This window comes from Trachurus japonicus, chromosome 3, assembly GCF_045865225.1.
Source record: "Trachurus japonicus isolate A0001 chromosome 3, Traja_1.0".
NCBI lineage: Eukaryota > Metazoa > Chordata > Actinopteri > Carangiformes > Carangidae > Trachurus > Trachurus japonicus.
In genome coordinates, this window is record NC_140909.1 from 4389487 (window position 1) to 4416974 (window position 27488).

Sequence of the window (27488 nt, forward strand, 5' to 3'; positions counted from 1 at the left end):
TGACGATTCGATTAATTGTTGCAGCTCTACTTGATCATCTTTTATTGCCTCCACATACACAATCAGTCTTTCCAATCTCTTTGCATCTTTGTGCACAGTATAAAACAACAGAAATGAATGTGAACAGACAAACTGAGGTGCCAACCAAATTAGGGTCTCAAAGAGAGAAAGAAAAAGAAATATATCCTTATATAATCCTTAATTTGATCCAATATATCCACTGTTTTGATCAGCCTTTCTTTACTTATTACCCACCTACTTATAAAAGTTAGTCTTTCCATATCCAAACTTTGTTCTGTTGTTACCCCCATGCTCTTCATTTTGGTGAACTTGGTTGTTTCTGTGCTTTTGGTCCTGAACCTACTCTTATAATACGTCACAGTGCTGCTGGCATCCACACACACACATGCACACGCACACATGCACACGCACACATGCACATGCACCACCAAATAAACCCCAAACAGTTTGATTCTCACTTAAAAATAGTCTGTGAGATGCATCTGTATAATGTGTTCAGTCACAGTGTCGGGGTGTAAAGTCGCCCTCTGGATAATTAGATCCCCGGACGGCATTAGTTCAGAAAACACAGCTCCAAGTGTCACTTTGTTTTTACATTTTTCAGTTTTTTTTGTGCTCTGTGTGTGTGTGTCTGTGTGTAAGTGTATAGTAGTTTGACATTTTCATCTGCATTGTGCACAACACTTTTTCCCTTTTCTTCAGTCATCACTTTTTTTTTCTTTTTTTTTTTCCTTTCCATGTGTATTACCTGGCTTATGCAGAGGCATCAAGCGGGCCCTGCTCTGCTTTTCTGGAATAGAAATTGAATTTGCATGAAATATGCTCACACCAAATTGCATCTGACTCTGGGAGGAGGTAATACGTGACAGTCGCCCCTGCCAGAAATGATTGTGCTCAGGAAAACGCTAGACGACGATGATGTTGATGAAGTATTCTTCTGTGCTGAAATTGAATGCCAAAAGGAGAGGAGAAGGAGGAGGAGGAGGAGGTTTCGCTTTTTTATTTTATTATTTTTTTACACCTCATACACACACAGACACACTTCCTCTTTCTAACAGAGAAGATCCCGTCTTTGTCACCGTGCAACGTTTTTCTGACACTCAGTTTAAACTGAGGAAACAGAAACACACAAAATACCTCGATGCTGAAATTGGATTACGACAAAACGCTGTGTAGTTTTAAAACGTGAACTGTATCGACACGAGCATCAGTCTGAACTGAAGCAACAGTCTGTCTGTCACTGCACACACACACACACACACACACACACACACACACACACACAGAGGAAGAAGAGCACAGCTGCCTTTCTAAAATAAAAAGCTGCGGCGGCGTAGCGCTCGGTGAGAAGCTAAAGAATCTGAAGCTAATTCTTACACAAACAGAAGAGGAGTCGTTGTGTGGTTTTAAATCCTCCGTAGTCGGGTGGATAAGAAGCGACACCTTCTTCAAAAGCTGTTTAAATCTGGTTTTTACACCCTGTCGATTCTTACATCAAGAGCTCAGGGAGGTAATTTGAGAACAATGTTCTCGGTCTACACAAATAAACATAGACCACACTAAGAAAAGGAGGGCGATGATGAGTTGTGCTAAAAGGTGCGACAAACAACTGTCACACTGCGCTGGAAAAGGAAACATAGACTCATAATATTACTACGTTTATGGGCTATTTTTAGACCCCGCAGCTCAAAGCCAAGTCTTCTTTTAATTTAGTGAAATAGGAGCGATTATGAGTGTGTGTGTGTGTGTGTGTGTGTCGTTTAATGTTGTTAATGCTTCCAACAGATTTGGTGAAAACACAAAAAGATGGAAGATGTTGTAGGATTAAACCAATGAGAGACCTGTACTGTATTCAGTAGCAGTCCTCATAATATTGATATTAACATTATTCCTCCTCAGCTACAAAAGAAAAGATGATTTGATCTAAAATCTAAACCATATTTAAAGGTATAGTTCAACATTTTGGCAAATTGGCCCATTGCCATAATCCCTATAGTCATAGCAGTAGGTTTGTTACCTTTAATTGTCGGTGCAAGCTATTTTTAGAACGGCGGAGCAGAGCCGTGAGCTGCTCAGAGCGACGCTACGGAGGCTCATTATGGGATTTCTTGGTTTCCCTCATCAAACTCATCAAATACACAATCCAACAACTCCACAACGCTCTGGTGGACAAGTTGTGAGCTGCACATTCACCACGCTATGAGATAATAACACAACGTTACCAGACAGAGTTGTTTTAGAGGGAAATACAGAGACTGTTGATGAAAAACTGTCCCTGAAGGCAACGTGCATCAGTGGTTTTGCATGAATTTCCCTCTAAAACAACTCTGTGTGGTAACGTTGTGTTATTATCTCATAGCGTGGTGAATGTGCAGCTCACAACTTGTCCACCAGAGCGTTGTGGAGTTGTTGGATTGTGTATTTGATGAGTTTGATGAGGGAAACCAAGAAATCCCATAATGAGCCTCCGTAGCGTAGCTCTGAGCAGCTCACGGCTCTGCTCCACCGTTCTAAAAACAGCTTGCACCGACAATTAAAGGTAACGAACCTACTGCTATGACTATAGGGGTTATGGCAATGGGCCAAATTGCCAAAATGTTGAACTAACCCTTTAAGTATAATGAGATTTGTTTTGACTAGAAATAAGACAAATATTCTTGGTAAGATTTTGAGTTTTTGCAGTGCAGAAAACCCTGAATCCAGCTCGACGTCTCAAATCCTACAACATTCGTCTCCACTCGATGTTGTTTCACCCTGTAAACACACACACAGACACACACACAACAACAACAACAAATGCAGCAATCTGAAAGCAGGTTGATGTGAACATGTTTGTCTCTGTACTGTTCCTGTTTCCTTCAGGCCGTCTGTTTGGAGCAGCGGGGGGAGAGCAGCCCTTCATCGGCTCCACGTTGTCAAGTGCCTTCCCTCTGGTCAACCACCCTGCCTTCGGAGCGCTGTACACTGCTGGGGCGGGCCGGCCCGAGTTCGGGGGCCTGGGCTCCCTGGGCATGTCAGCTGCTCTGGCTACACACCCACAGCTGGGAGCCCTTTCTGGTGAGACACCGACTTCTTCTTCCAATGGTCTTTTTTATTGATGACAGAGTATGTAGCTATAAGACAATCACTGTACGGGTAAAAAACACAACAAAAAACAGTCCACCCATGACACAACACAACCCCCTGTGTCCAAACATCCGAACATGGACACACGTATACAGCCACTGACATACAGTAAACTTGTATTTAGATGTAATAGAAATAAAAAATGACTAACGACCATGCTTAGAAAGAAACTGAATCAATAATTGAGAAAAAAATAAATAATAAATATAAAAAAGTACAAATAAATGTAAAAAAAATAAACAGAAATAAAGGGGGGGGGGGCTACTCAGAAATTATTGTTGAAGGTTCCTCATAGAATACCAAAAAGGGGCGCCATGTCTTGTAGAATTTGTTCTCTGATCCCCGAATGAGACACTGACTTCTTATTTATATATTTGGAGCTAAATGAGAGCAGCTGAGAGGCTCCAGCTCACCCGTGACCCTAGTGCAGGATAACCGGTATAGAAAATGAATGAATGAATGAATGAATGAATGAGAGCACATCTTCATCCAGTGTTGTGCCTGAATGCGTTCAATAAACTCATTATTATTTTGGGTGAACGTGAACTGAACGTACTGTATTTCCTCTTGATGAACGTTATATTGTGAACGCGTTCATTCCGGCGTTTGTGAACGGCGCTCTCTCAAAGTTTGACTTCGTTCAGGAGTATGAGCCAGATTTCCATAGAAAACCCAGCTAAAACACACTGTAAACAGGCGTTAATATGTAGCGGAAAAACCACCCAATCTGGCAACACCCAATCTGGCAACACCTATCAGCTGTTTGGATCAGCGGCGCTGGAAGAGGCGGAGTGATACGGTGTCTAAACTGACCCAGTTGGTTAGTAAAAGATAAACGGGGTTAGAGAGGGAAGTCCCAAGTAATTTCACATATTTGAGAATTTTATGAAATAGTAACGCAATAGTTACTTTTCCTGGTAGTTACTTTCATCACGTCCTAACTCAGTTGGGGAAAGTAAAGTAGTAACTATAACTAATACTACTGGTTAAAATAATCTGTGGTTCAGTATGGGCTGAGGCAATAATTTTGAAAAATAATAGTTTGTACAACATATTGAAAAAAAGGGTTATGAACTAGTTGCACTTTAGAAACTGGCACTTTATAGATCACATGCACTTTATGTCTAGGTATGAATGTGTATATGATTGTGAACCACTGTATAATTCTTGTGTATTTCTGTCTGTTTGTGTGTTACCTGCCAAGGGACTACGGATGTTTATTAGCACGTTGCTAACTCTGACTCATTTACATTTGTGCACACGTACGAATGTTCATTAATGTGTATTGTCCCTTTTAAATAGATAAATAAAATAAAACAAAAAGTTCAGTTTTGGAACCGTGAACTTAGTTCAAATTTTGAATGATGAACTATGAACTGAACTAGTTCGTTTTAAAATTTGTGAACTGAACTTTGAACTCGTTCATCTAGAAAGTCAACTTTCCCAACACAGTCTTCATCCCTATCCTCCTCCTCCTCCTCCTCCTCCTCCTCTCGCGTGAATCTCGCGTAGATCCAAGATGGCGCCGTCCTATGGCGACTCGGTTTTGCTCTCCTGATTTTACTTGTTGACATGGCAATAAACTCTTTGAATGTTGAATGTTGAATCTCTTCCAGAGTGGTGGCGAGCTGCTGAAGCCCACGGTCGGGGAGCCGCTGCCTTCCTCCCCTCTTTCATCGGCTTCCCTCCGTTCTTCAGCCCCCACATCCAGCCCAACCACAGCGCCAGTCCTGTTCAGATCAGGCTGCCGGGCAAGAACAGCCACAGCCCGGCCAAAGGTACCAAACACACACACACACACACACACACACACACAAACACACAAACACACACACACACACAAACACACACACACAAACCTCCTATCCTCCGTCTCTCCTCTGTCTCCTACGGTGGCCCTGAGGTGCAAATCACAACGGCAAAAAGAGAAAACACAACGGCAAAAAGAGAAAACACAACGGCAAAAAGAGAAAACACAACGGCAAAAGTTGTTGTGTTTAGTAACTTGTCGTTGTGTTTTCTGATTTGCCGTTGTGTTTTCTCTTTTTGCCGTTGTGTTTTCTCTTTTTGCTGTCGTGATTTCTGATTTGCCGTTGTGATTTGTACCTCAGGGCCACCGTAGTCTTCGTCTGCTTCCTCCTCCACCTAAATCCACTTTGTCCTGTGATGAGATTTGTCTTTTCCTTAAACCCAGTTAATGACTTTCAGTCCTCACTTAGTGATTCTGTCAGCCTCTCTCTCTCTCTTCGCTGCTCGTCGTAACGTAATCTCTGGTTTCTTGGACTCTTTAATTTCACACGGTATCTTTTAATTTATCTTTTTTTTATTATGTAAACTGCTCGTGTTGCAGGAGGCCTGTGCCTCGGTTTTCTGCAGCTGGCATGATGTCTGATGAGATACATCATGATGTATAAATCAATATTTTTATTAGAGGCCTTATTCCGATCCGCTCTGCAGATACTTTCAAGATATTTCATTATCCCACCGTGAAACAAAGTTCTCAGGAAAAAAAATAAAACAAAGACGCAGCCGATGAGTTGATGCAGTGGATCTGTTTTGTGTTTTTTCTTTTGTTTCTGCTAACATTTCCATATTTCTCACATTCTGTGACAAATTGTAAACTGTTTTCTTGTCTGTAACAACATCTCTGTCCTGGGTGATGATCCCTCCTCTGTTGCTCACCCTGAGCTTTCTCCTGGTTTTCCCTGTTAAAAGGGTTTTCCATGGAGTTTTCCCTCAGTGGATGTGAGGGTCTAAGGACAGAGGATGTTGTTATTATGGGATGTGAAGCCCTTTGAGACAAACTGGTGGTAAAAACGGGCTATACAGATAAAATTGCCTTGCCTTGCCTTTTCTTTCTACCAGGGGTGAACGGGGCGGTCAACGGCAGCGGCGTCCGTCCTCCCACCACACAATCAGGGAGCTTCTCAGCGAGTCCCGCTCCCGTTCAGGCGTCGACGAAGCCGAGCAAAAAGAGCTCGACCCCCTCCAACAGCCACCGCAGCAGCCCACTGAGCCACACGGCGCCCGAGCCGCTGGAGAAGCCGGTGCAGAAGACTAAAGAGAAGGTCAGTCAGAGAAATAATCACCGTGTTACGATTATCACGATTAATATGCACAGGGTATCCGCGGGGTCTTGAAAAGTATTTAAAGGTGATAAATCAATTTTGGGAAAATTAAGACCCTTAAAAAGTATTAAAAAGTCTTTTCACGACTTTATAAAGTCTTACATTTTGAAGATATTTTTTCTGAATTAGCTGTCCAAGAAGTTTGAGTCCTAAAAAATATTGTGAACATTGTTTTGGTTTTTTGAGAGTGGAGCAATGTTTTTTTTTTTTTTTATTATAAACTTTGCCTTTTATTTATTATCCCAGCCTATTTTGAATACTGTTGTATCGTAGTGGTCTACAGTCTTTATCACAAACTAAAACTGTTAAAAGTTAAAAGTGTCACTGATGTAAATGGTTACAGCTTGAAGTGGTGGTGAGGTATTAAAAAATATTGAGAAGGTCTTGAAAAAGTTTTAAAAAGGTATTAAAATTAACTTCAAGATTCAAGAATATAGTCAAAATATAATTACATTACTCATTGTTTACATAAAATATTTCAAGTATCTATTAATATATGACCAATTCTTAATCCCCAGGGGAAATGTTTGAAATATTCAGGTCATAAATTGTCATCTATACCAAATGTTTGCGTTTATTTTAACCCCTTGTCACTCCTATAAATTCTGTAATATTCGCCTATCCAAGGCGTACCCAAAGTAAATTGAATGCTGTTCTTGAACTGTTTGGAGAATATGGATGGGCTTGGTCTCTTTTGAAAGGTATCACTCTGAAGTTTTTCCCCAAACTGAAATAATCACTATAAGTGCTACTATCATTGAGTAATCTAAGTGGGAGCACACTGAATTAGAATGTTTTTATTCTCGCCTGAATTTTTTTGTTGCAATCAGATGCCTGAAGATGAGTGTAGCTGAGAATTTTAGCTGGAAAACACAATGGGACTACAGCATGAAGCCTTACCTGGCCCCAGTTCAAATTTGATAACAATCCTGCTAAAAATGAGTATTTTACACATGTTTTTCTAAGTGTATATCTAGGCGTTTTCCTAAAGTTGCCATTGACAAACAATACATGCGCCAAAGTGCAGCTTTTGCAAAGTTACGCATGAAAATGGCGGTGCTGCCTTTTCCCAGGGACCGTGAATGCAGCACGTCGTTCGTTTCGTAATTTCATTGGCTATTCAATGCTACAGTTGTCATCGGGATCTGTTTCTATTGGCTGAAGCCATTCAGCGCTGTCGGAGGGGATGTTCCTCATGAGACACAGCCACTCATTCGCTATTGCAGGCGGCAGCCGGAGAGAGGGAGCTTGTGATTGGTCGAGTGAGCTGAAATTTCGAAAGGTCAGAGGGCAGCGCCATTTTGTAAAGTGAAATAAACATTGTTTTCATGTAAACGCCGGACTTATGAGGAGAAATAAACGGATTTACTGGATATACAATGCGTAATTTCATAAGATGCAGCAGCGGGATGAGGTTATCTACCGGTACAACCGTGTGTTTTGGACTAAATACTTTACTGGATTGGATTTACTGGACTTTTCTGAATGTAACGACACCAAGTTTGTGGGGAAACCCTGTGATCCTGAGCCTGCCCTGACACAAATCGTGAGTTATATCGGCTTTTTACGAACTTTGTTAGCATGTTTATAGTCTGATTCGAGTGTTGCTGTGATGATTATATTTAGGAATGGTCGGCATATCTTTAATCACAAGAGTTTTAGCTTTCCAACGATATGTGGCATGACTATTTCAAGTGACTGGTGACATCCTCTGTGACACCTCCCTGATTAAAACCCCCCCGACGGCCCGCCGGCGGGCCGTCGGAGTGGCAACAGTAAGTAAGTAAGTAAGTAAATTTTATTTGTATAGCACTTTTCGTAGAAGGGGTTCACAAAGTGCTTCACAACAGAGTCAGGAAATCGCATTTGTACAGTACAGGGAGTAAAACAAGAATACACAATTAAAATACAGAGGAGCATAGAAACATAAAAACCTCACAGTATAAAACAAAATTAAGACAAAACCCCCAGAAAACCCACCCCTACATAAAAGCTTGTCGGAACAGCAGAGTTTTCAGATCCTTTTTCCATCCATTTTAATTGTTTTTTGTTTTGTTTTGCTTTTTTTTAGATAAATGGACCAGTATCTGTGTATTTATCCTTTATTTTTGCACACATCTGCTATGATTCCAACATCATCTTTTTGGGAAAGTAACGGTAAAGATTTAGGAATCTTTACGATTAATTAATTGTGGCGTAATCGTGACATCCCTAAAGGTCAGCTGGTGTCAGAAGAAGGAGAAGAGGTGACGAGTGAAAACGCAGCTCACTCTTTGTTTTTTGTTTTTTTTGTTTTTTTTGAAACTTTATTTTTCGTAGCATCAGTATAATAGACAAAAATAGGTATGGGTACAATATGATGTGGCTAAATAGTACAAATGCTTGCCAAGTTGTGCCCTTATAAACACAAAAGAAACATCAAAAAGAAAAAGAAAAAACAAAAGCATATGCACATATACTGTATGTCTAAGCACGTGATATCTCGAGTACACAAGTTCGCTTACACCCATATAACTAAATAATCATCTACATATTCATGTACAAATGCACACATACATATGAACACTCGTGAACACTCTTTGTTTTGTTTTTGTTTTGTGTTGAACTTCCAGAAGCCGCGGAAGAAGGCGGCAGCAGCAGCAGCAGTGGCGGCGGTGGCGGCGGCGGTGACGGTGACGGACGCTTCTGCGGCGAGCAACAGCGAGTCGGGCTTGTCCTCGGACAGCTCGAGTGACGGCTCGCTCAGCAGCGACCTGGAGGACCTGGCAGAGGAGGACGACGAAGACGACGACGACGACGAGGAGGAGGACGAAGAGGAAGAGGGCAAACGGAGCGAACTATCAGACGCAGAGAAGCGGACGAAGAAGAAAACAAAGGTAGAGTAGATGACGGAGAGAGAAAAACTGAAACGATGATGAACAAAACACACAGACGCAGAAGCAGTGGTTGCATATCAAAACCTTATATTCTTACTTAACTACATGGCTTAAAGCGTTTCCATGTCCTTTAGTTGTGTCCTTTTGTTTTCCTTTTTGCTGCTTTCCTCTTCATTCGCGGCCAAAATTCACTAGTTGCGTCATTGTGTAACCTGATGATTCAATCAATTTATTTTTCCTTTTCCCCCCCTCTTTTCTTTTTTCTCAGATTAAAATGCATCCAAAGTAGCAAACAGGCGATTTATGAGTAACTTCATACAGAAATAAAACACAGATACAATGAAACAAACCCATTACACGCAGATTTTGACATCATCTCCTCACCGTCATGCCAAGGAAGGGTTTGGAGACCTTTAAGAGTCATCAAAACTCTTTAGGAGTTCCAGGGGGGGTCCGGCTGGCTACGGGTTTTCATATAAAGGCGGCGGATAGAGTTCACTTTTGAATGGTCCAAAACACACACTATGAAACATCCAGATACCTCCATACTGCTCGTCTGTACTGACCCAAGTGTCCTGAAGCTGCTACATGAAAAAGCAAATCTCGTGCAGCCACTGGGAGCTGCTGCTACAACAAGGATAAAAACTGAGATCAAATTTTTTCCGAACAACTTTTCCATGTGGCGGCTTCAGGACACTTGGGTCAGTACAGACGGTGGAGGTATCTGGATGTTTCATAGTGTGTGTTTTGGACCATTCAAAAGTGAACTCTATCCGCCGCCTTTATATGAAAACCCGTAGCCAGTCGGACCCCCCTGGAACTCCTAAAGAGTTTTGATGACTTGGGAAGTTCTCCAAACCTTTCCTTCATGTGACGGTGAGTAGATGATTGGCGAATTATCGATTTTGGGTGAAGTATCCCTTTAAGCGCTGCGTGTGTGGCTTCATTCACTAAAACTGTCTGCAAAATGATGAGTGAATTGACCCTTTGTCAAGTCCCGCCCTCCACGGTAACTGTTGCTAGGTTGGACAAACAATGGTCTCGCCCATTGGAAACCATTGAAAATTAGGCAGATTTAAATTGCTTGTAAGGAAAATTTGAATTAACTTACACATCAGAAAAATGGTGTCCGTGATAGGAGACAGACGTGGCTAAAGAGCGAGTGAACGGGCATTACACGACTTGTGGGGAAAAATCATTGTTTTGGTCGGTCACTAGCTAGTAGCTAACGACGCTAGCTAACATTAGCTTCTAGCTAACATTAGCTACTAGCTAACGCTTAATCTGCGGCGATCTCTCGTTTCTCCTCGTAAGTTCAAAAGACATTAGCAACGGTAACGTAACGTTTGCTAGATAACTTTGAAGGTTAAAGTATGTAGGCTATAATGTCTTGGGTTTGGGGAATGGGATAAAAATGACTCTGGGAATACGCTCCGGATATCGTGAGTCGCTATAGGGAGCCGAAGCGGAAGCAGGAAGTAACGTCGCCATGGGTCCTCAATTCGGAAAAAGTCTCCATGTAAGTGAACGGGAGTCAAAGTTTTATTTCGTGATCCGATTGAATTGTGTCTTGAGAATAAACTCTGTCCTCTACCTGTTTAAAACATCTCGTTTCATGCCGAGAAATCAGCAGTTTGTCTTAAAACGGCAACAGAAGAATGTATTTAGTGTGAAGACGCTCTAGGATACAGATCTGTGTCCCACAAAAAATACATCACCAACTGACACGGGAAAGGGCGGCATTTGGTCGCCATGGTGACGTCACCTACGCCACCTGTAGTCTTTCTGGTTACGGATTCTTCTGAATTTTATTTTACAATAGTTTTACAACAAACGTGATGTTTTAAACAGGTAGAGGACATATTTTTTTCTCATGACACAATTCAAACGGATCACGAAATAAAACTTTCAGTCCCGTTCATTTGAATGGTGAGTTTTTCAGAGTTGAGTTCCCATGGTGACGTTACTTCCTGCTTCCGCTTAGGCTCTCTATTAAAATAAATGATCATGCCACGAGGCTATTCTTTGTTCTAACAGCTCTCTGCCCCCCCCCCCCGCCCCTCCTGCCCCCTCTAGGTTTTGACACAGAGCACTGGAACTGCAAAGACTGACAGATCTCTCGGCGGGGAGCCCCAGGACAAGAAGCCCACCCTGCTGCCCTTCCCCGGCTGCACCTCGCCCCCCCCCATCCTGTCCCAGACGTCCCGGTCCCGGACCGACGGCCCCCCCCAGCAGCAGCAGCAGCAGCACTTCAGTGTGATCCAGTCCACCGGCCTGGCCGCCGTCGCCAAGCCGCTGGCGCTGCTCACTCAGCCGCGCAGGGAGTCGCCCTCCTCCTCCCCCATCGCCCTCACCACGTCTCCCCAGCCGCGCTCCTCGCCCAAACCGCCCAAACTGCTGCCCCCCCCCTCCTCCCCCTCCCCCTCCCCCTCCCCCTCCCCGCAGCACCTGCCCCTCTCCCTCTGCTCCTCCCCGAAGCCGCTGTCCGTGCCCTCGCCCCCCCACTCCACCGCCGCCGCCACTACTCTCCCGCCGCCGCCGCCGTCGTCTACCTCCCCGAAACCCTTCGGCCCGACCTCGTCCGTGACCAGCAGCTCCCACAAGTCATCGGCCAAGTCCAGACCTCAGCACGCCAGCGGCGCCGGCGCCGGCGCTGCCAAATCCAACAAAAGGAAACTGCTGGAAGCTTCGCTGGCTCAGATCAATGAGTTCAGGCTCAAACAGGTAACAATGTCATTATTATTATTATTATCATTATTATTATTATTATTATCATTATTAGGGATGTCACGATTACTCTATTACACAATTAATTGCGATATTAAAGCAGAAGTAAGGTGAATGTTTGTGTTAATCTAAGTCTTAAATAGTTGTATCTTCCGACAGCAATCACTTCTATAGAGTGTTTGGTCTGAAACACGGGTCTGTCAGTCACTCTGCTCTGCTCTGAGCCCAGGAGAAAACTTTCCTTGTATCCTACAACCTTTATCCAATGAGGAGAGAGAACGGCATAAAGGGGCAGTCCTCTCTGTGTGTGCAGCCAAGGGATGCGCCTGAATGTGGTGACGTAGGGACGAGGGCGGGGGCTGCTAACTCCATCTGCTGACAGGAAGTTAGACAAAACCACCGGATCGCTTACTTCTGCTTTTAGCGCTACAATTAATTGACCGTAACGTTTCTGAACCGGTCGCAACACCCCAAAATTTAACATCTGGTATAGATGACAATTGATGACTTAAATATTTCAAACAATTCTCCTGGGGGATTAATGATTGGTCCTATCTAAATAGATACTTAAATATACAAATACAAATAGTGAGTCATGGTAATTATCTTTTGACAGTTAACATACTGTAAGCCGTAACAGCCCAAACAAAGCTCAACTGGGTGTTGGAAATGTATTTTCTCTTTTCTCATTCACTGACACCTTATAGAATTAAAGAAGTAAAGGAAACTTTTAGACCTACAGGGAGTGTTCATGTGATTTTACACATTCATAGTGTTGTGAAATCAATTAACGCATAATAATCGTGATTATCGTAATATCGTGATAAATTCTCTGACAATAATCGTAGGAAAGGAAATCTGTAATCGTGACATCCCTAATACGACGACTACATCCACACACGAGACGCTCAGAAACAGAAACACTGTGAGACTCAGACGAAGCTTTAGTGAACAAAGCTGTTCCCAAATTGACAGTAATGAATTTATCCAGTGGAGTTGAGTGTGCAGTTAGATTTGCACTGATGTTTCTCTCTTTTTCTTCTTTTTCTTCTTCATCACCACGACACAATAAAAAAGAGCAGCTCTTTTAATCTGGCGGCCATTTAACCACATTTAACAGAAGATCTAAGCAGCAGCAGCAGCAGCAACACAGACAGATTCAGACCTGTTGTACCAGAAAGCTGCAAACTCAATTAGAAAAATGATGTAATATTTACTTTTTTTCTCTCTGTTTTGCTGCTCTGCATTCACAAAAGGTGAGGATTTATTTAGCATCATGTTCCAAAGGGGCCTCTTTAAAATTATAAATGGCCTTGAGCAAACTCTTAACTCCTGCAGAGAGAATCGTTGTTTTGTGCCGTTTTTATTTGTAGGACACAGAAGAAAAAAAACAGAAACCAAACCAGAAACCAGAGCAGTTAAACATCTTAATACTCTGTTGTGTTGCTGGTGAGACGGTGTTCAGGTTCCTGTGATAACCTTGGGACAGGAAAGGAGTTCAGAGTCGGTGAATGTTTTGTCAGTGTCAGCTATAATTAATGCCTACACCTGTACAAACAGGTGCTTACTAACAACATCATGGCTGCAACATCCTCCAGCCTTGTACTCGGTGTTTAGACTCTTAAACAAGGTGACGTGGCGTCTTCACACTTTATCTTAGTGCTCACACACACATCTAAACAGTGTATATGTGTTTTATTACATTATTTGATGAACAGTGTCAGTAGGTCAACTCCTCCTCCTCCTTCCTAAGTGTTGGACAAACTGTTGCTGCTGCAGCTCAAATACGGTGTTGTGAAGAAGTTTTCTCTTCATATTTGTCACACTTAAATGTTTCAGATCATCAAACAGATTTTAATACTCATCCTGTCCAAAAAACAAAGTCACACACTCTAATATCTTTCTGTCGGATCGCCTTTAGCTTTGATTACAGCACACATTCACTGTGGCATCGTTTCAATGAGCTTCTGCAATGTCACAACATTTATTTCTGTCCAGAGTTGCATTAATTTTTCAAAGATTCTCAACTTTGAAAACAACAACTAATCGATTAATCGACCAACAATCGGTTATTAAATTAATCGTCAACTATTTTAATAATCGAATAATCGGTTTGAGTTTAAGAAAAAAAGTCTGGTTTCTTTGTTCCTTTATGACAATAAACTGACAATAAACTTCTCTTTGGTTTGTGGACAAAACAAGACATTTGAGGACGTCATCTTGTGGTTTGGGAAACACTGATTGACATTTTTTAAAACATTTTTTTTAACATTTTATTCACCACAAGAACTAATCAATTAATCGTTTAAATAATTGACAGATTAATCAATAATGAAAATAATGGTTAGTTGCAGCCCTAGTCTGGACTCTGTGGTCACATTGGACCACATTTCTTCCTTGAAAACTCTCCTTCCAGTTTTTAATAATGTGTTGGACAGTTTTTAACCCAGGTTTAGTCGCCTAGATGTTTTATGTTTGATGTCAATAATGTGACCCTTCTGAAACCGATTAACATCTTATGATGAGTCTGCGTCAGTTAGGGTTAAACAAGTTGTTGCCAGCTGAAACATCATCGTCCATGCAGTAATTATCCAATAGGAGGCTCTGACCTATTAGCTTAGTTAAATGCAGGTGGTGGCTTTTGTTTTTTAGACACAGATAACCCAAAGTAAATATTAAATGCAGTTTAAATGCATAAAATGCAGTGGCTCCAGACTGATAGATGTCAATGATTTTTTAATTCTATTCTAATTTTATTTTAAATCTGTTCTTGTGCCGTTTGAGATCTTTGAGCCTCAGTTAAAGTGATTTTACTGATTCAACAGGTCTGGGTGTGCAGAGTGAAACTGAACTGACAATTAAAGGGTTTATCACAGTTAGTTAATGATTTAACAAAGAAAGGGGGCCAGCAGGTAGGTTTGGATATGGCTTATTTCTCCTTAATAGATGAAATCATGATTTTAAAAAACTGCATTTTATATTGACTTGGGTTATCTTTGTATGATGTTAAAGTTTGTTTGATGCTTTTAAACATTTTAAGTGTGACAAATATGCAAAAAAAGAAAAGAAACCGTTGTGGCATCACGTTCAGACTTCCTTTAATATAAAGCTCATTAAACTCTATGATCTATGAGCTCTGCTGGGTTTTTTGCAGCTCTGGACAGTTGATGAAATGTTTTTAGTTTCATTGTCATTCTGCTGCAGACTGAGACTCTACACGTGCGCTGCTGTATTATTTATATCATCGGGTATTTCAGATGAAATGCTATAACAACTGGCATTTTTTATTTTTTGCTCCTGACTGCACAAATCCCCCCTCCTCCCCCTCCTCCTCCTCCTTTTCTTCAGATGAAATATGAATGATAGCGTAATAATCAATAAGCTAAATCTATTGAGAAAAGCTTATTCTGTGAAAATCATTTCCACCCCCCACCACCCCACCTCCTTTCCTTTCTTGTTTTACCAGTGTAGTGAAGTTTACAACGAGCTAAATTCCCCTCGTGGTTTCAGGACTGTTACTGTATTTCATGGTCTGTGAAATTGATTTGTTTCACTTCATATCACATCCAGTTGAAAGTGCAACGTTAAAGTCTGAACCTGCTTCTTTTTTTCTTTTTTTTTTTTTTTCTTTTTTTTTTACTTAAACACAGATTGAGCCAAAGTTGTCATCATCAGTGTTGGAAAAGAGGAAAAAAGAGAAAACACACACACACACACACATACTGTAACGATGATGATGATGAAGCTTTTCAAATGTGCAGACACAGTAATTATAATTTTTTAAAGAGAGAGATGAGATACTCAGTGTTTCTGTGCTTACAAAGCCCTTTTTCTTTTCTTTTTTTTGGTTATTGTATTTATGTTTCTTTTTGTTTCCGTGCAGAAAAAGCAGCTTAGACACAGTTAACTGTACCAGTGTTCGCCATTGTCGTTTTGTCACCTGCTCAAACAATCAACAGTGATGTGAACTGACAGTTTCTTAGAGCAACTCCACTTTGTCCCGGTTCTTTTCTCGTGTTTTTTTTCTCCCTCTAACCTTTTCTTTGTCTCTCCCTCTCTCTTCCCTCTCCTCCTCCTCCTCTTTCTCTTCTTCTATTCCCAGACTCTCATGTCCCAAGGGCAGACGACGACGTTCCCAGCCGAGCTACTAAAGAAGCAGCAGGGGCCGAACAACAAGTCCCCCAAGAGGACGTCGTCGTCGTCGCCGCTGCCACCTGCTCCCGCTCTGCCGCCGCTGAACAATCACTCCAACCTCTTCCTGTCCAGCGCTCTGCTGGGTCTCCCCGAACCGCCGCCGATCTCCCACCTCCCCCCCCATCACCTCCCCCCCCACCTGCCCCCCCACCACCACCACCACCACCAACCCAACGGAGTCATCCAAAGCACCACTCAGGACGCACCTTTGGCCCTCATCAGCAAACCTCGCAAAGACTCTCAGTGCTCCGACTCGGACGGTAGCGGCAGCAGCGGCGGCGGCGGCGGCGGATCGTCGATGTCGATGCCCGTTAATCTGAGCACGGGGGCCGGCCGGACCCAAGCAGCAGCTGCCCCCCCCCCCACTACCTCACCCCATGCCGCCGCAGCAGGACATGGATCTAGAAAGAACAAGTCCCAGAAGGGAAAAGGGGGACAGACGCAGACGACGGCGGCGGTCCAAGCCCCGCTGGCGCCGCCGCCGACAACGGGCCAAGCGGCGGACCCGTTAGCGGCCTGGAAGGGCTTCTCCCAGAACCACCTGGTCCAGTCGCTGGTGGACCTGTTCCGCGGAGGAGAGTCCGGCGGGATCGGGATCCCCGGGGTCGGCATCCCCGGGGTCGGCATCCCCGGCGTGGGAATCCCCGGCACGTGCAACCCCACGGCCGGCCTCCCCGCCAACAAGGAATCAGACGACTCGGGAGAGGAAGACGACGAGGACGACGACGACCTGGACGACGACCTGGAGGAGGAGGAGGAGGAGGATGAAGAGGACTCGGATGACAGTCTGTCAGGTAACAAAAAAAAAGGAGCCGAACGATAAAAAAGAAAAATGAACATAGAATCTTTTTCATTGTGATCGTTTTTTCTGATTATATTTGATTAGAAAATTAATCATGTGGTCAATAAAATGTCCCAAATCTGTGAACAACGTCCATCACAGCTTCAGTAAAGCTGAAGGTGAAGTCGTTACATTACAACGAAGGACAAAGGGAAAGAAGGAAGGAAGGAAGGAAGGACGAAGGGATAGAAGGAAGGAAGGAAGGAAGGAAGGACGAAGGGAAAGTAGAAACAGCATTTCCTAACGGAAAATGCGCGTGAATGCTGAAAGCCATTGCTGAACCATGCTGAATTAGCAGAATAAATTGACAAAGACATGCGGAATGACATGCAAGAAACATGTCTGAGGTAGGAATCGAACCCATAACCTCATGATCACTAAACCTGTTCTGTGCCACTTCTCCACAGAGGGCACTCTTATCAAGTCCGTTGTCAGTCATTGTAATGTGATGATGTGCTGCAAACTGTGGTACAAGTGATCAATCCGTCTCTGAACGAACACCTGTAACCAACTGAAGGTGGGGAAGGGGAGCAGAATTCTGCCAGTGACGTCCATTAATGGGCAGCGCAGGACAAGAAATGATGAATGGAAAAATTGAAAGAGGTAAAGAGGAAAGGTGGGGGGGGGGGCATATGCATTATTATGCAAGATTTAAAAATATGCCAGACCAAGTGGTATTAGTTAAAGTTAGAAGAGACTGAAACACTAACAAAACTGCTGAGGGGGGATTTGAACCAGTGACCTTGGAGTTGGATAGCCAGTACCTTAACCATTGGACTGAGCCAACACTTGTGTGGAAACAGAGGTTGGGACTTTGATGAATGTGAGATCATTTAATGATAGCTGAATGCAGAATAGTAGAAAAAACAGCAGTACAAAGTACAAATTGAGGGGCTTCTGTGCAAGGTGTGACTATTTTATGTGAATTTAAACAAAGTATAATGCCATAATGCCACAGTTGCAAAGACTGTTGTCTGTTAATGAGCTGCACTCTGTCTCACTCTGAAGTTAACGAGCCCAAAGCTGCACCTGTTGGAAACACACTGTGTCAACACCAAGAAAGCTTGAGAGCCAAGCAGAACTCCTGAATGACTTACAATGGAAATCTCTGTGAATTTCAGGCTGAGAGCAGCAGTTTCAACATGAAGCAAGTTATCAGAAGTCAAAAGAGGACGACTGGGAAAATAATTCACTATTAATTGTTGTTGAGGCAAGATTTAAACCAGCAACCTTCAGGTCTTCAGCCCAGTGAGCTAACCACTTGGCTAAAGCCACAGTCAATATGTGTAGGGCAAAAGAAAACCTTTAATAAGAGGATCACTGGCTTCTGCTTAAAAATAAAGTAAGGAAAGTACAGAAGACAGTTCCAATGCAATTCCTACGAGGAAAAAAAAACAGAAATAGTTGAATATTGCAAAAAGTATTAATAGTTGAAAAGAGAAAAGTCATAGCACCTATGTCGCGGAATAGCTGAACGTTTTGATATATTAGTTGTTGAAATAGCACAAAGTATGAAGGACTAGTTAATGGACAAAAAAGTGGTGGTTGTAAGAATAATAAGTTGAAACAAAATGGCAATCAGCATTCACACTAATAAGCAAGGAAGGACAAAGGGAACGATGGGAGGAAAGAAGGAAGAGAAAAAGGAAGGAAAGATAGATGGAGGGAGGGAACAGATTGGGTCAAAAAAGAAGGAAGAAGTAAGGACGAAGGGAAGGAAGGAATGAAGGAAAGAAGGAAGGATGGAGGAAGTGAACAGAAGGACAACAGGAGGGTTAGAATCCCTGAAAGGCCATCATCCCACCGCTTAATTACCGTTTGTATTGATGAATTGAACCTCGTTCATTTTAAAATCTTTCTCTCCCCGGGTTTCCTTCTCTCAGAGTCGGACAGTAACTCCGACAGCGACGTCTCGGGGAAGAAAGTGAAGGAGTCGAAGAAGCTGCTGCCGTCGGGGTCGTCCTCTGCGAAGGAGTCGACTCCCCGCAGGCAAACCAAAGGCCCAGAACAACTACTGAACACCTCAACCAATCACAGCGCCAGCAGCTGCTCGCCGCTCAACCTGCAGGTCATCAAGACCCCCACCATCGTCACCAGCGCCAGTGCCTTGGCCTATCACAGCTCTCCGGGCTCGTCCTCCTACAGCTTAGCCTCTCCTTTAGGTAACGTCTTTAAAAAAAAAAAACTGTAAAGGTGCAAGAGTGCAGGGCTCAAGACGAGGAGCACACAACTTCAAATTTTAGGAGTGCAAGCAGAAGATTTAGAGCACACACACACACACACTGTAAATCAACTTGCAGAGCAAATATTCACATTTCCTTTTTATTCATCATGATCCTCACACACATTGGGCCTGACACCTGTAATGACAGATTACAGATTCTTTGAGTTTCACTGAGGTTAAAAGAAACAGAAAAAAAAAACTGCAAATTTACTGGTTGCACATGCGCAAGTAGATGAGAAATGTTCTTGCACTGTCTCAAATGTTATTATTCATATCATTCATTCATTTAGGGGCAGCCTTGAGCCCTGAGGGTGAGAGATGGTTTTAGAAACACACCATCTGAAGTTGCATTATACACTTTATCAGAAATCCAAAAAACAACGCACTCACCCTCTAAAAATATATATAAAGGGGTGCTGGATCCTCAAACCAAAGTCCATATATAGAAAATGTAAAAACAGAACAGGACCGCACTCCAAATTCAGGTGTTTTATTATGACACAAACATTTCAGGGGAAAACCGTTCTTCAGCGTATAGCAGCTAAAACATTACGGTTTTGGTAGGTTTTTAGGAAATACTTGAATTTGGAGTGCAGTCCTATACTGTTGAATGAATGAATGAATGAATTTTTATTTTCGTGTCATGCCACCACCACTGTGGCCCATCCCATATGGGATTACAAGACACATTTAATGACAAATACAAAAAAAAGACTAGACAGTCCTTCCTGTTGTTACCTGCCACACAGGTGTGACACAAATAAACAATAACATGAACTTCTTAAGCAGTTTGAGCAACAGTAGCTGGTCTGTTGGATCCGACCACATGGGGCCATGCAGCCTTTGTATAACTATTTATTCTACTATTTAAACATTCTTTTCATTATATTCTTTTCTCGCTTTTATTATCTGCTTTTACTGCCCACTATTGGAACACCCAAATTCCCGACCGGAGATGAATAAAGTATCGTTATCGTTATCGTTATCGTTATCATTATCGTTATCGTTATCGTTATCGTTATCGTTATCGTTATCGTTACTGTTAAAAGTAATTTGTGAGTTTCTACGTTATAAAAGTAGCTAATCACCAGGTAAAGTAAATATCGCATTACTTTTATTAAAATAAAATGCTCAAATATGTTAAATTATTTGGACTCACCCTCGCCTAACCTCCGTTTATCTGGATCTAACCAACTCCCTCAGCATTAGTTCCAGATAAACAGCGTTTTTCCGAGCAGTTGATGGACTGAAAATAATGTGTATATAACATACACTTAAAAATGGGTTGTATTGTTATGTTGTGACGGGACTTGTTGAGTCAAGTAACGGTGCATTTTACTGTCATTATAACGGGGGGAAACTGTACCTTTTTTGATGTGCCATTATTAGTAACGCAGTTTATTTATAACGGCATTATTCTCCCATTACTACTGCACCTCTGACCTGGGAACATCCCATAATAAAGAGCTGCAGGTGTTGAGATCCTTTTTCCCAGTGTGATTCCCTCCACCTGTCAGCGGCCGTAACGTTCGGCCTGATCGGTGTAAACTGCAGCTCGGCAGATAACAGTGAAGACGTGGGTTTGTTGCTCAGCGTTCAGAGTCATGACGACCTGTTTTTGCTCCATTTCCACCTTCTAACTGCACAGAGAAATTACTATAATGTGTAACGTGTTATACAGTTCACCTACTGAAGACTACATTTTCTCATATTATGTGAGCGTTTGGCATTTTTAGTCCGTATAGACGGCAGCCGAGGGAATTCATGTGTTGTGTATATTTAACACACGGTTTGTGGAAAAGGCCAGTGCATGTAAACATTTAAGGCCTTCGGTTACATGAGGCCAGGTGTGATTGCTGCTAAGTTCAGAGATGGACAGAGTACTCAACCCCAGTACTTGAGTAAGAGTACAAATACTACTGGTCAACATTTACTCTGTTACAAGTAAAAGTAGCTCAGTCCACATGATACTGCAGTAAGAGTAAAAAAGTACTTGCTTTTAAATTTACTTTAAGTCAGAGTCAGAGTAAATGTCTTATTCTCCACATCAGTGAATGACTCTAATAGTTTGTAAATGAATGTAAGGAGCTTTTAACTCTTGTTAGTGAGAATGAACTCTTTGCTGCTCAGCTGCACTGATGTGCTGCTTTTAGGGGTTAGGGTTTCCTTCACAGACAAACACAGCTTGTGTCCAATAGGATTTTAGACAAAGACCTGAAAGTAACCAGTACTTTTCAGCCTTCCTAGAAATTAATTCGAGTAAAAGTAAAAATATTTGTCTTGGAAATGTATTCAAGTAAGAGTAATAAGTACCAAAGAAGACTGTGTGTGGTTGCTGCTTGTGTGTGTGTGTGTGTGCTGTCAAACTGATGGTTGAACTGTGTCTCTCCACAGGCTTAGGGAAGAGGAAGAGGGTGATGGATGAGAAGGAGTTGATGATACCTCTGGAGCTGGGGTACGTACACGAGTCCAGGAGGAAGAGAAGAGAGGAGAGAGGAGAGAGGAGAGAGGAGAGAGGAGAGAGAAGTGGTTCTCTGTGGAAAACGAGGGGGTTTTTTTCTCAGGCAATTTCACAATTTTATCACATTTTTTGCTTTTTGTTTTTCTCTCCTTTTCCATTCTTATATAAAAACAGGTGGCGCAGAGAAACCAGAATCAAGTCGGTGACTGGACGTCCGCAGGGCGAGGTGGCCTACTACGCCCCGTGTGGCAAGAAGCTGAGGCAGTACCCGGATGTGATGAAGGTACCTCCGCCGCCTCCTCCTCCTCCTCTTTCTCCTCCCACCTCCTCCTCCCCCGCTGAGCGCTGCTGCTGCACAATCGCTTCATCTACATCCTATGATACAGAAGCAGATGCTTTGAGGCATACAGATGAGCAGTGACAGGGATTTCGGACAGTTTTATGATCCACATTCTCAGTAACGGTTGCACCACTGCTCCTCCACGATGCTCAAACAGATGCTTGTGTATCAGGATTATGTGTTGTGTTGTATATATGTGTGTTTTTTTTTGTTGTTTTTTTTATGTGTGCTACATGCTCCAGCTGCACCTCCACCCCCCTCACCCTGCTTTCTCTGACCCTAATAGTGAGAGATGATATTCTTAGATTCCCTCCCTCTCCTCTCCCACTCCCCTACCCTCACAACAAAAAACCACGATTAATGTCTACACTGTAAAAACTCAACATTTTTCCTAACTAATCTCTTTCCACTTAAAATAAGACTCGTCACCTAAAAATGAACTTGTTTTTAGACCGTTTTCACATGTTTCAAACTAATTTTCAATTGAAATAAGTAGAAAAATCTGCCATTGAAAGCAGGTTTTTTTTGTGCTTGTAATAAGAAAGAAAAACTTGCCCCACTATCAGATTTTTCTACTTATTTCAAGTGAAAATCTGCTTGAAAAAAGCAAAAAGTGTCTAAAAAACAAGCAACTTTTTATGTTATGAGTCTTATTTTAAGTAGAATGAGATTTGTTTTGACTAGAAATTACATTTTAACTTGAAATAAGACAAATATTCTTGGTAAGATTTTGAGTTTTTGCAGTGTAGTGTTGGGATGCACAGCTTCGGCCACACCGTTGACTTGGTACGGTGCACGTTTTTAGTTTATTATCATCTTTAAAAAGCTCCAAAAACATTTCATTGTCAGATTTTTCTCTGTGAGTGTGGTCGTGAGAACAAAACAACACCAAAACAAAACAAAAAGAAAAAAACACAGTACCACTCACTCACTCACTCACTCACTCACTCACGTCTCCTCAGTCAGCAGCAGGCAGTAAAAAGGCCTCGCTCTGCCACGGATAAATAAGAAAGGGCCTGAATTGTGCACCCCAAGGTCAGAACCGTTTTTCTCTCCTGAGAGCTCTTGCTCTTTTTTTCTTTTCTTTTTTTTGTGTCCCCGGCTTTTATAATGATTAGTAGCACTGCACAGATGCACACTGTAACCTTAGACTCCCTCCAATCTAGCGCCTCTTCCTCCTCCCAGTTGCTTTTTTTACAATTTTATTTATTTATTTTAATTTCAATGTCGCTAATTTTCATAAAACAAATTATTTTCTTGCCTAAACCAACGCCATTTATTATTTTCTCTTCTGTAGTATCTATCCAGAAATGGAGTAAGTGGCATCACGCGTGATAATTTTAGCTTCAGTGCAAAGATAAGGGTTGGTGACTTCTATGAAGCCAGAGAAGGACCCCAGGTGACTGCCTTTCATCTCTCCCACTCTTTCACTCTCTCTTTTACTCTCTCTCTCTCTCTCTTCCTGATCCCTGTTCATCTTTTTCATCTAGCGGCAGGCAAAGCGTCATGCAGCAGTCACTGTCAGGGCCATGGATATTATACAGTAGTAGTAGTAGTAGTAGTAGTAGGATTCAACCAAAACAAATACAACAAAACCCTCAGTATATAGTCCTAGTTCATTAGATCTCTCACTGTGCATGGAGGAATGTAATAATCATCACCTGACATTACTTCCACAGGTGACCAGTATGAAATATGTCATGTTATGTGCTATGGATGTGTTGGTATTAAAGGGATAGTTCAACATTTTTGGCAAATTGGCCCATTGCCATAATCTCTATAGTCATAGCAGTAGGTTCATTACCTTTTTATTGTCGGTGCAAGCTATTTTTAGAACGGCGGAGCAGAGCCGTGAGCTGCACATTCACCACGCTATGAGATAATAACACAACATTACCAGACAGAGTTGTTTTAGAGGTAAATGCAGAGACTGCTTGATGAAAAACTGTCCCTGAAGGCAACACGCATCAGCGGTTTTGCATGAATTTCCCTCTAAAACAACTCTGTGTGGTAACGTTGTGTTATTATCTCATAGCGTGGTGAATGTGCAGCTCACAACTTGTCCACCAGAGCGTTGTGGAGTTGTTGGATTGTGTATTTGATGAGTTTGATGATGAGGGAATCCAAGAAATCCCATAATGAGCCTCCGTAGCGTAGCTCTGAGCAGCTCACGGCTCTGCTCCGCTGTTCTAAAAACCGACAATTAAAGGTAACAAACCTACTGCTATGACTATAGGGGTTATGGCAATGGGCCAATTTGCCAAAATGTTGAACTATCCCTTTAAAGGAAACAGGATAAAGAGAATATACTTAAATATACAGTAGATATATGCATTTCTGAGGGGCAACAGAGCACAGATGGATGAATAAATGAGTTATTATTGATATTATTTGACCTGCTCTTTAGCTTTTTATTATCTATTATAGAAAATATAATATAATATAATATAATATATGTGTTGTTTGAATCTCTATTGAAAACTACTGAGTCAGAGTCCAGTTAGCAGATGATTAAACTGTCACGTAGTCACATTAAAATGTTGTACGTTAACAAGCTACACCCCCCCCCCCCCCCCCCTCTCTAAGGGTTTACAGTGGAGCCTGTTGAAGGAAGAGGAGGTCATCCCTCGCATTTTGGCGATGGAGGGTCGCAGGGGTCGACCCCCGAACTCGGAGCGCCAGTTGGCGGGCGACGGCGGCGGCAAGGGCAGCCGGCGGAGGAAGGGCCGGCCCCCCAACGTGGGCGATCCGCTGGCGCCCGAGGGCCCGAGTCCCAGCGAGGTCAAACTGCTGCGCAAACTAGAGGCTCAAGGTGAGAAGAGGAAATGAGCCCTGAAATATGTTTGTCGTGAGCGTGTGTGTGTGTGTTGTCATTAATCAACCAACCGGCCATTATTATTCAGATTCAGACGTTGGCTGAAGTTTCAGTTTCAGAATATATGTTTTTTGGTTGTTTTTTATTATCATAGTGGGCTGTTATTGGCTCCGCCCACTTCCTGTGTGTGACTTAGATGCTTTTTGACAGGAATCAGCTTTGATATGAACTCCTTCTGATCCTTTTGATGCTACTGAGCGTTTGATAATCACAGAATTACTGATGATGTTATTACAAAATATCATAAAAATGTGTTTTTATGTATCTGTAGTGCATATAGTTACTGCATATATGTACTTTCTTATGCATAGTTTAGTATTTTAAAATGTTAACGGACAAGTAAATACAGTATATGTTTAGACTGCTTTTAAGCATCTCTCCCATAGTTTGTTGAAGTTTAAACGTGATCTCAGTCAGATGTTTTTGCAGAGTTCAGGTTCAGGTTCATACCAGTTTTCTGAAGCGATAACGACTTTTTTCCTCGTGTCCTTGTGCAGAAATCGCTCGACAGGCTGCTCAGATGAAACTGATGAGGAAACTGGAAAAGCAGGCGCTGGCACGTGCAGCCAAAGAAGCTCGGAAACAACAAGGTAAACTCTTTTTTTTTTTTACTTTTCTATTTTAGTTTGTTTTTTTCCCGTGTTGTTAACGAGAACACGAGGTTGTGACGATGATGTGGAGGTGTCAGTCAGTCGGTCGGTCACTTCAAACCACTTCCATCTCCGTGGGTGTGGTGGTGTGAAGACAGCAGGGCCTTTGTTTTCTACGTTTAAATGCATTTCCATCGGTCTAAAACTTTAATCTCCTCTCTGATCTTTATTGCTGCCGTGCTGCTGTTTTCATTCAACATCATCATCCTGCTGCTTATACATTTTTTAAATTCCTACACGGCGTCAAAATCAGATCGAAACCTCAAGACTGTTTACTTGTAGGCGTGTTACACACTCACCAATGCAGAGGAGACTGAATTCTGAGCTTTTAAAACATCGCTTCTACATGTTTTGAATTAAACTTTTACAGCCGTTAAAATATGAAAATGATCTCACATCTCACTGTATAAATTTAGCGACACCCCTCTGACCTGAAAGCTATCAGCGGCCTCCATCTACATCTAATCTCTCCCCCGTCTGTCCCAGAATCAGTGATCAGCTCACATGTCGAGGCTCCGTCGTGTAGTTTAATAAAAAAATCCTCCAGTCATGAGAATCAGGGTTAAGACCGGGTCAGAGTGGGGGGAGACCTGCTGCTGCAGCTGCACTTGTGGATGAAGGATATAAAAATAACCACCGTGCTGCTGCTCCCTGTGAATCATCAGTCTGAAGAGTTCAGAGTTTCTTTTCTTTGTTTTGGTTTTTACTGTTGAACTCATCCTTCATTCTTCTAAAGGACCTGAAGTTGTTTTTAACCACATCCTGAGTAACTGTACTGGGTGATTCTTCAATTAGGGGAGTTTTTCTGTCGCTCGGGGGTGAATTTTCAAGAAAGAATTGAACTGTTGTGTCTTAATTTGGACATTTTAATGTTTTTTTGGGATGTTGAAAATCCAAATATGCCAGAGTTTCTATGTTTTGGGCTCATCCATCAACCCAGAGTTTTTAACATCTTCTTCATAATAAAGTAATAAAACTTCACTTTGCATTGTCACATAATAATAACATCTTTTAAATCCATTTGGTTTATACTGTACATGAGCAGTAAGAACAAATATCGCTGCCTTTAGTGCATGTGTCATTACAATCACACCAACTGTTTTAGAGCAATAAAGGTTTTTCAAACTGCCATTTAACTCAGAGTACCAGGGGCACAAGGCCAGACATGGCAGAAGCATCATGACTTATTGATCTGAGGCGTCATCTCTGAACAAGTTACTATTTGGATATTTTAGTTCAGAAAGAAAAAACTCCACTTTATTTATATATATTCAGTTTACATTGTTTTCTATCGAGTCTAAAACTCGACAATGTTTTGCTCCAAAATGTTGTTAACTGTCATACGATTGGCTGAAAGTCTTGAAGGACAATTTTACTTTACTTAACTGAGATTTTTGTCCCAGACGATCTAAGAAAGCCTCTGAAATAGTTGAAAGAAATTTATCTTTTCAAGATTTCAGAGGTCAAAAGTTCACCCGTATGTATATATACTGTACTGTATACTGTATATATTTACAGTTTGGTCGTCCAGCTTCTTTGATTGAACTCTTAACTCTTTTAATTCAACTCCTGCAGCGATCATGGCGGCGGAGGAACGGAGGAAGCAGAAGGAGCAGATCAAGATCCTGAAGCAGCAGGTGAGACTTCGTCCTGGTCCTGATTCAATCACCATCGTTACCTCCACTGCTAAACTTATTGTTGCTGTTTGGGGTTTTTGTTGTTGTTGTTGTTGCTGCCCCACCCCAATCGGACTAGAGTGTTTTCATTCCAGAGTCTAAAATATTGAGAGATTACTTTTTTCTTTTTTTTCTCCTTCCCCCCCTTCCCCCTCGTCTTCGTCTTACAGGAAAAGATCAAGCGCATTCAGCAGATTCGGATGGAGAAGGAACTCAGGGCGCAGCAGATTTTGGAGGTACAGGATTTGATCCAACAGCAGCAGCAGCAGCAGCACCTCTGATTAAGCAGAACATTCCTGGATAGCTGCTGCTGCTGCAACAAGCCCTCAGTCTATAGTGTTTTAATCTT

General features: G+C 42.2%; 1 protein-coding gene across 10 annotated transcripts in view; it reads left to right on the top strand.

Annotated features, from left to right (window-relative positions):
• baz2ba (bromodomain adjacent to zinc finger domain, 2Ba) overlaps positions 1-27488 on the top strand; it is a 114896-nt gene that overhangs the window by 55849 nt on the left and 31559 nt on the right. For 6 of the 10 annotated variants that reach the window (XM_085805517.1, XM_085805456.1, XM_085805536.1 and 3 more), the window contains exons 4-17: positions 2884-3078; positions 4764-4925; positions 6013-6215; positions 8888-9151; positions 11228-11875; positions 15981-16866; positions 18797-19075; positions 21532-21592; positions 21773-21881; positions 23236-23337; positions 24525-24750; positions 25311-25403; positions 27039-27100; positions 27310-27375. In XM_085805517.1, the coding sequence (XP_085661643.1) occupies positions 2884-3078; positions 4764-4925; positions 6013-6215; positions 8888-9151; positions 11228-11875; positions 15981-16866; positions 18797-19075; positions 21532-21592; positions 21773-21881; positions 23236-23337; positions 24525-24750; positions 25311-25403; positions 27039-27100; positions 27310-27375 (3356 nt within the window). Of the gene's footprint in view, positions 1-2883; positions 3079-4763; positions 4926-6012; positions 6220-8887; positions 9152-11227; positions 11876-15980; positions 16867-18796; positions 19076-21531; positions 21593-21772; positions 21882-23235; positions 23338-24524; positions 24751-25310; positions 25404-27038; positions 27101-27309; positions 27376-27488 lie in introns of all 10 variants that reach the window. The other 4 variants (XM_085805508.1, XM_085805526.1, XM_085805482.1 and 1 more) reach the window with 3 other exon arrangements.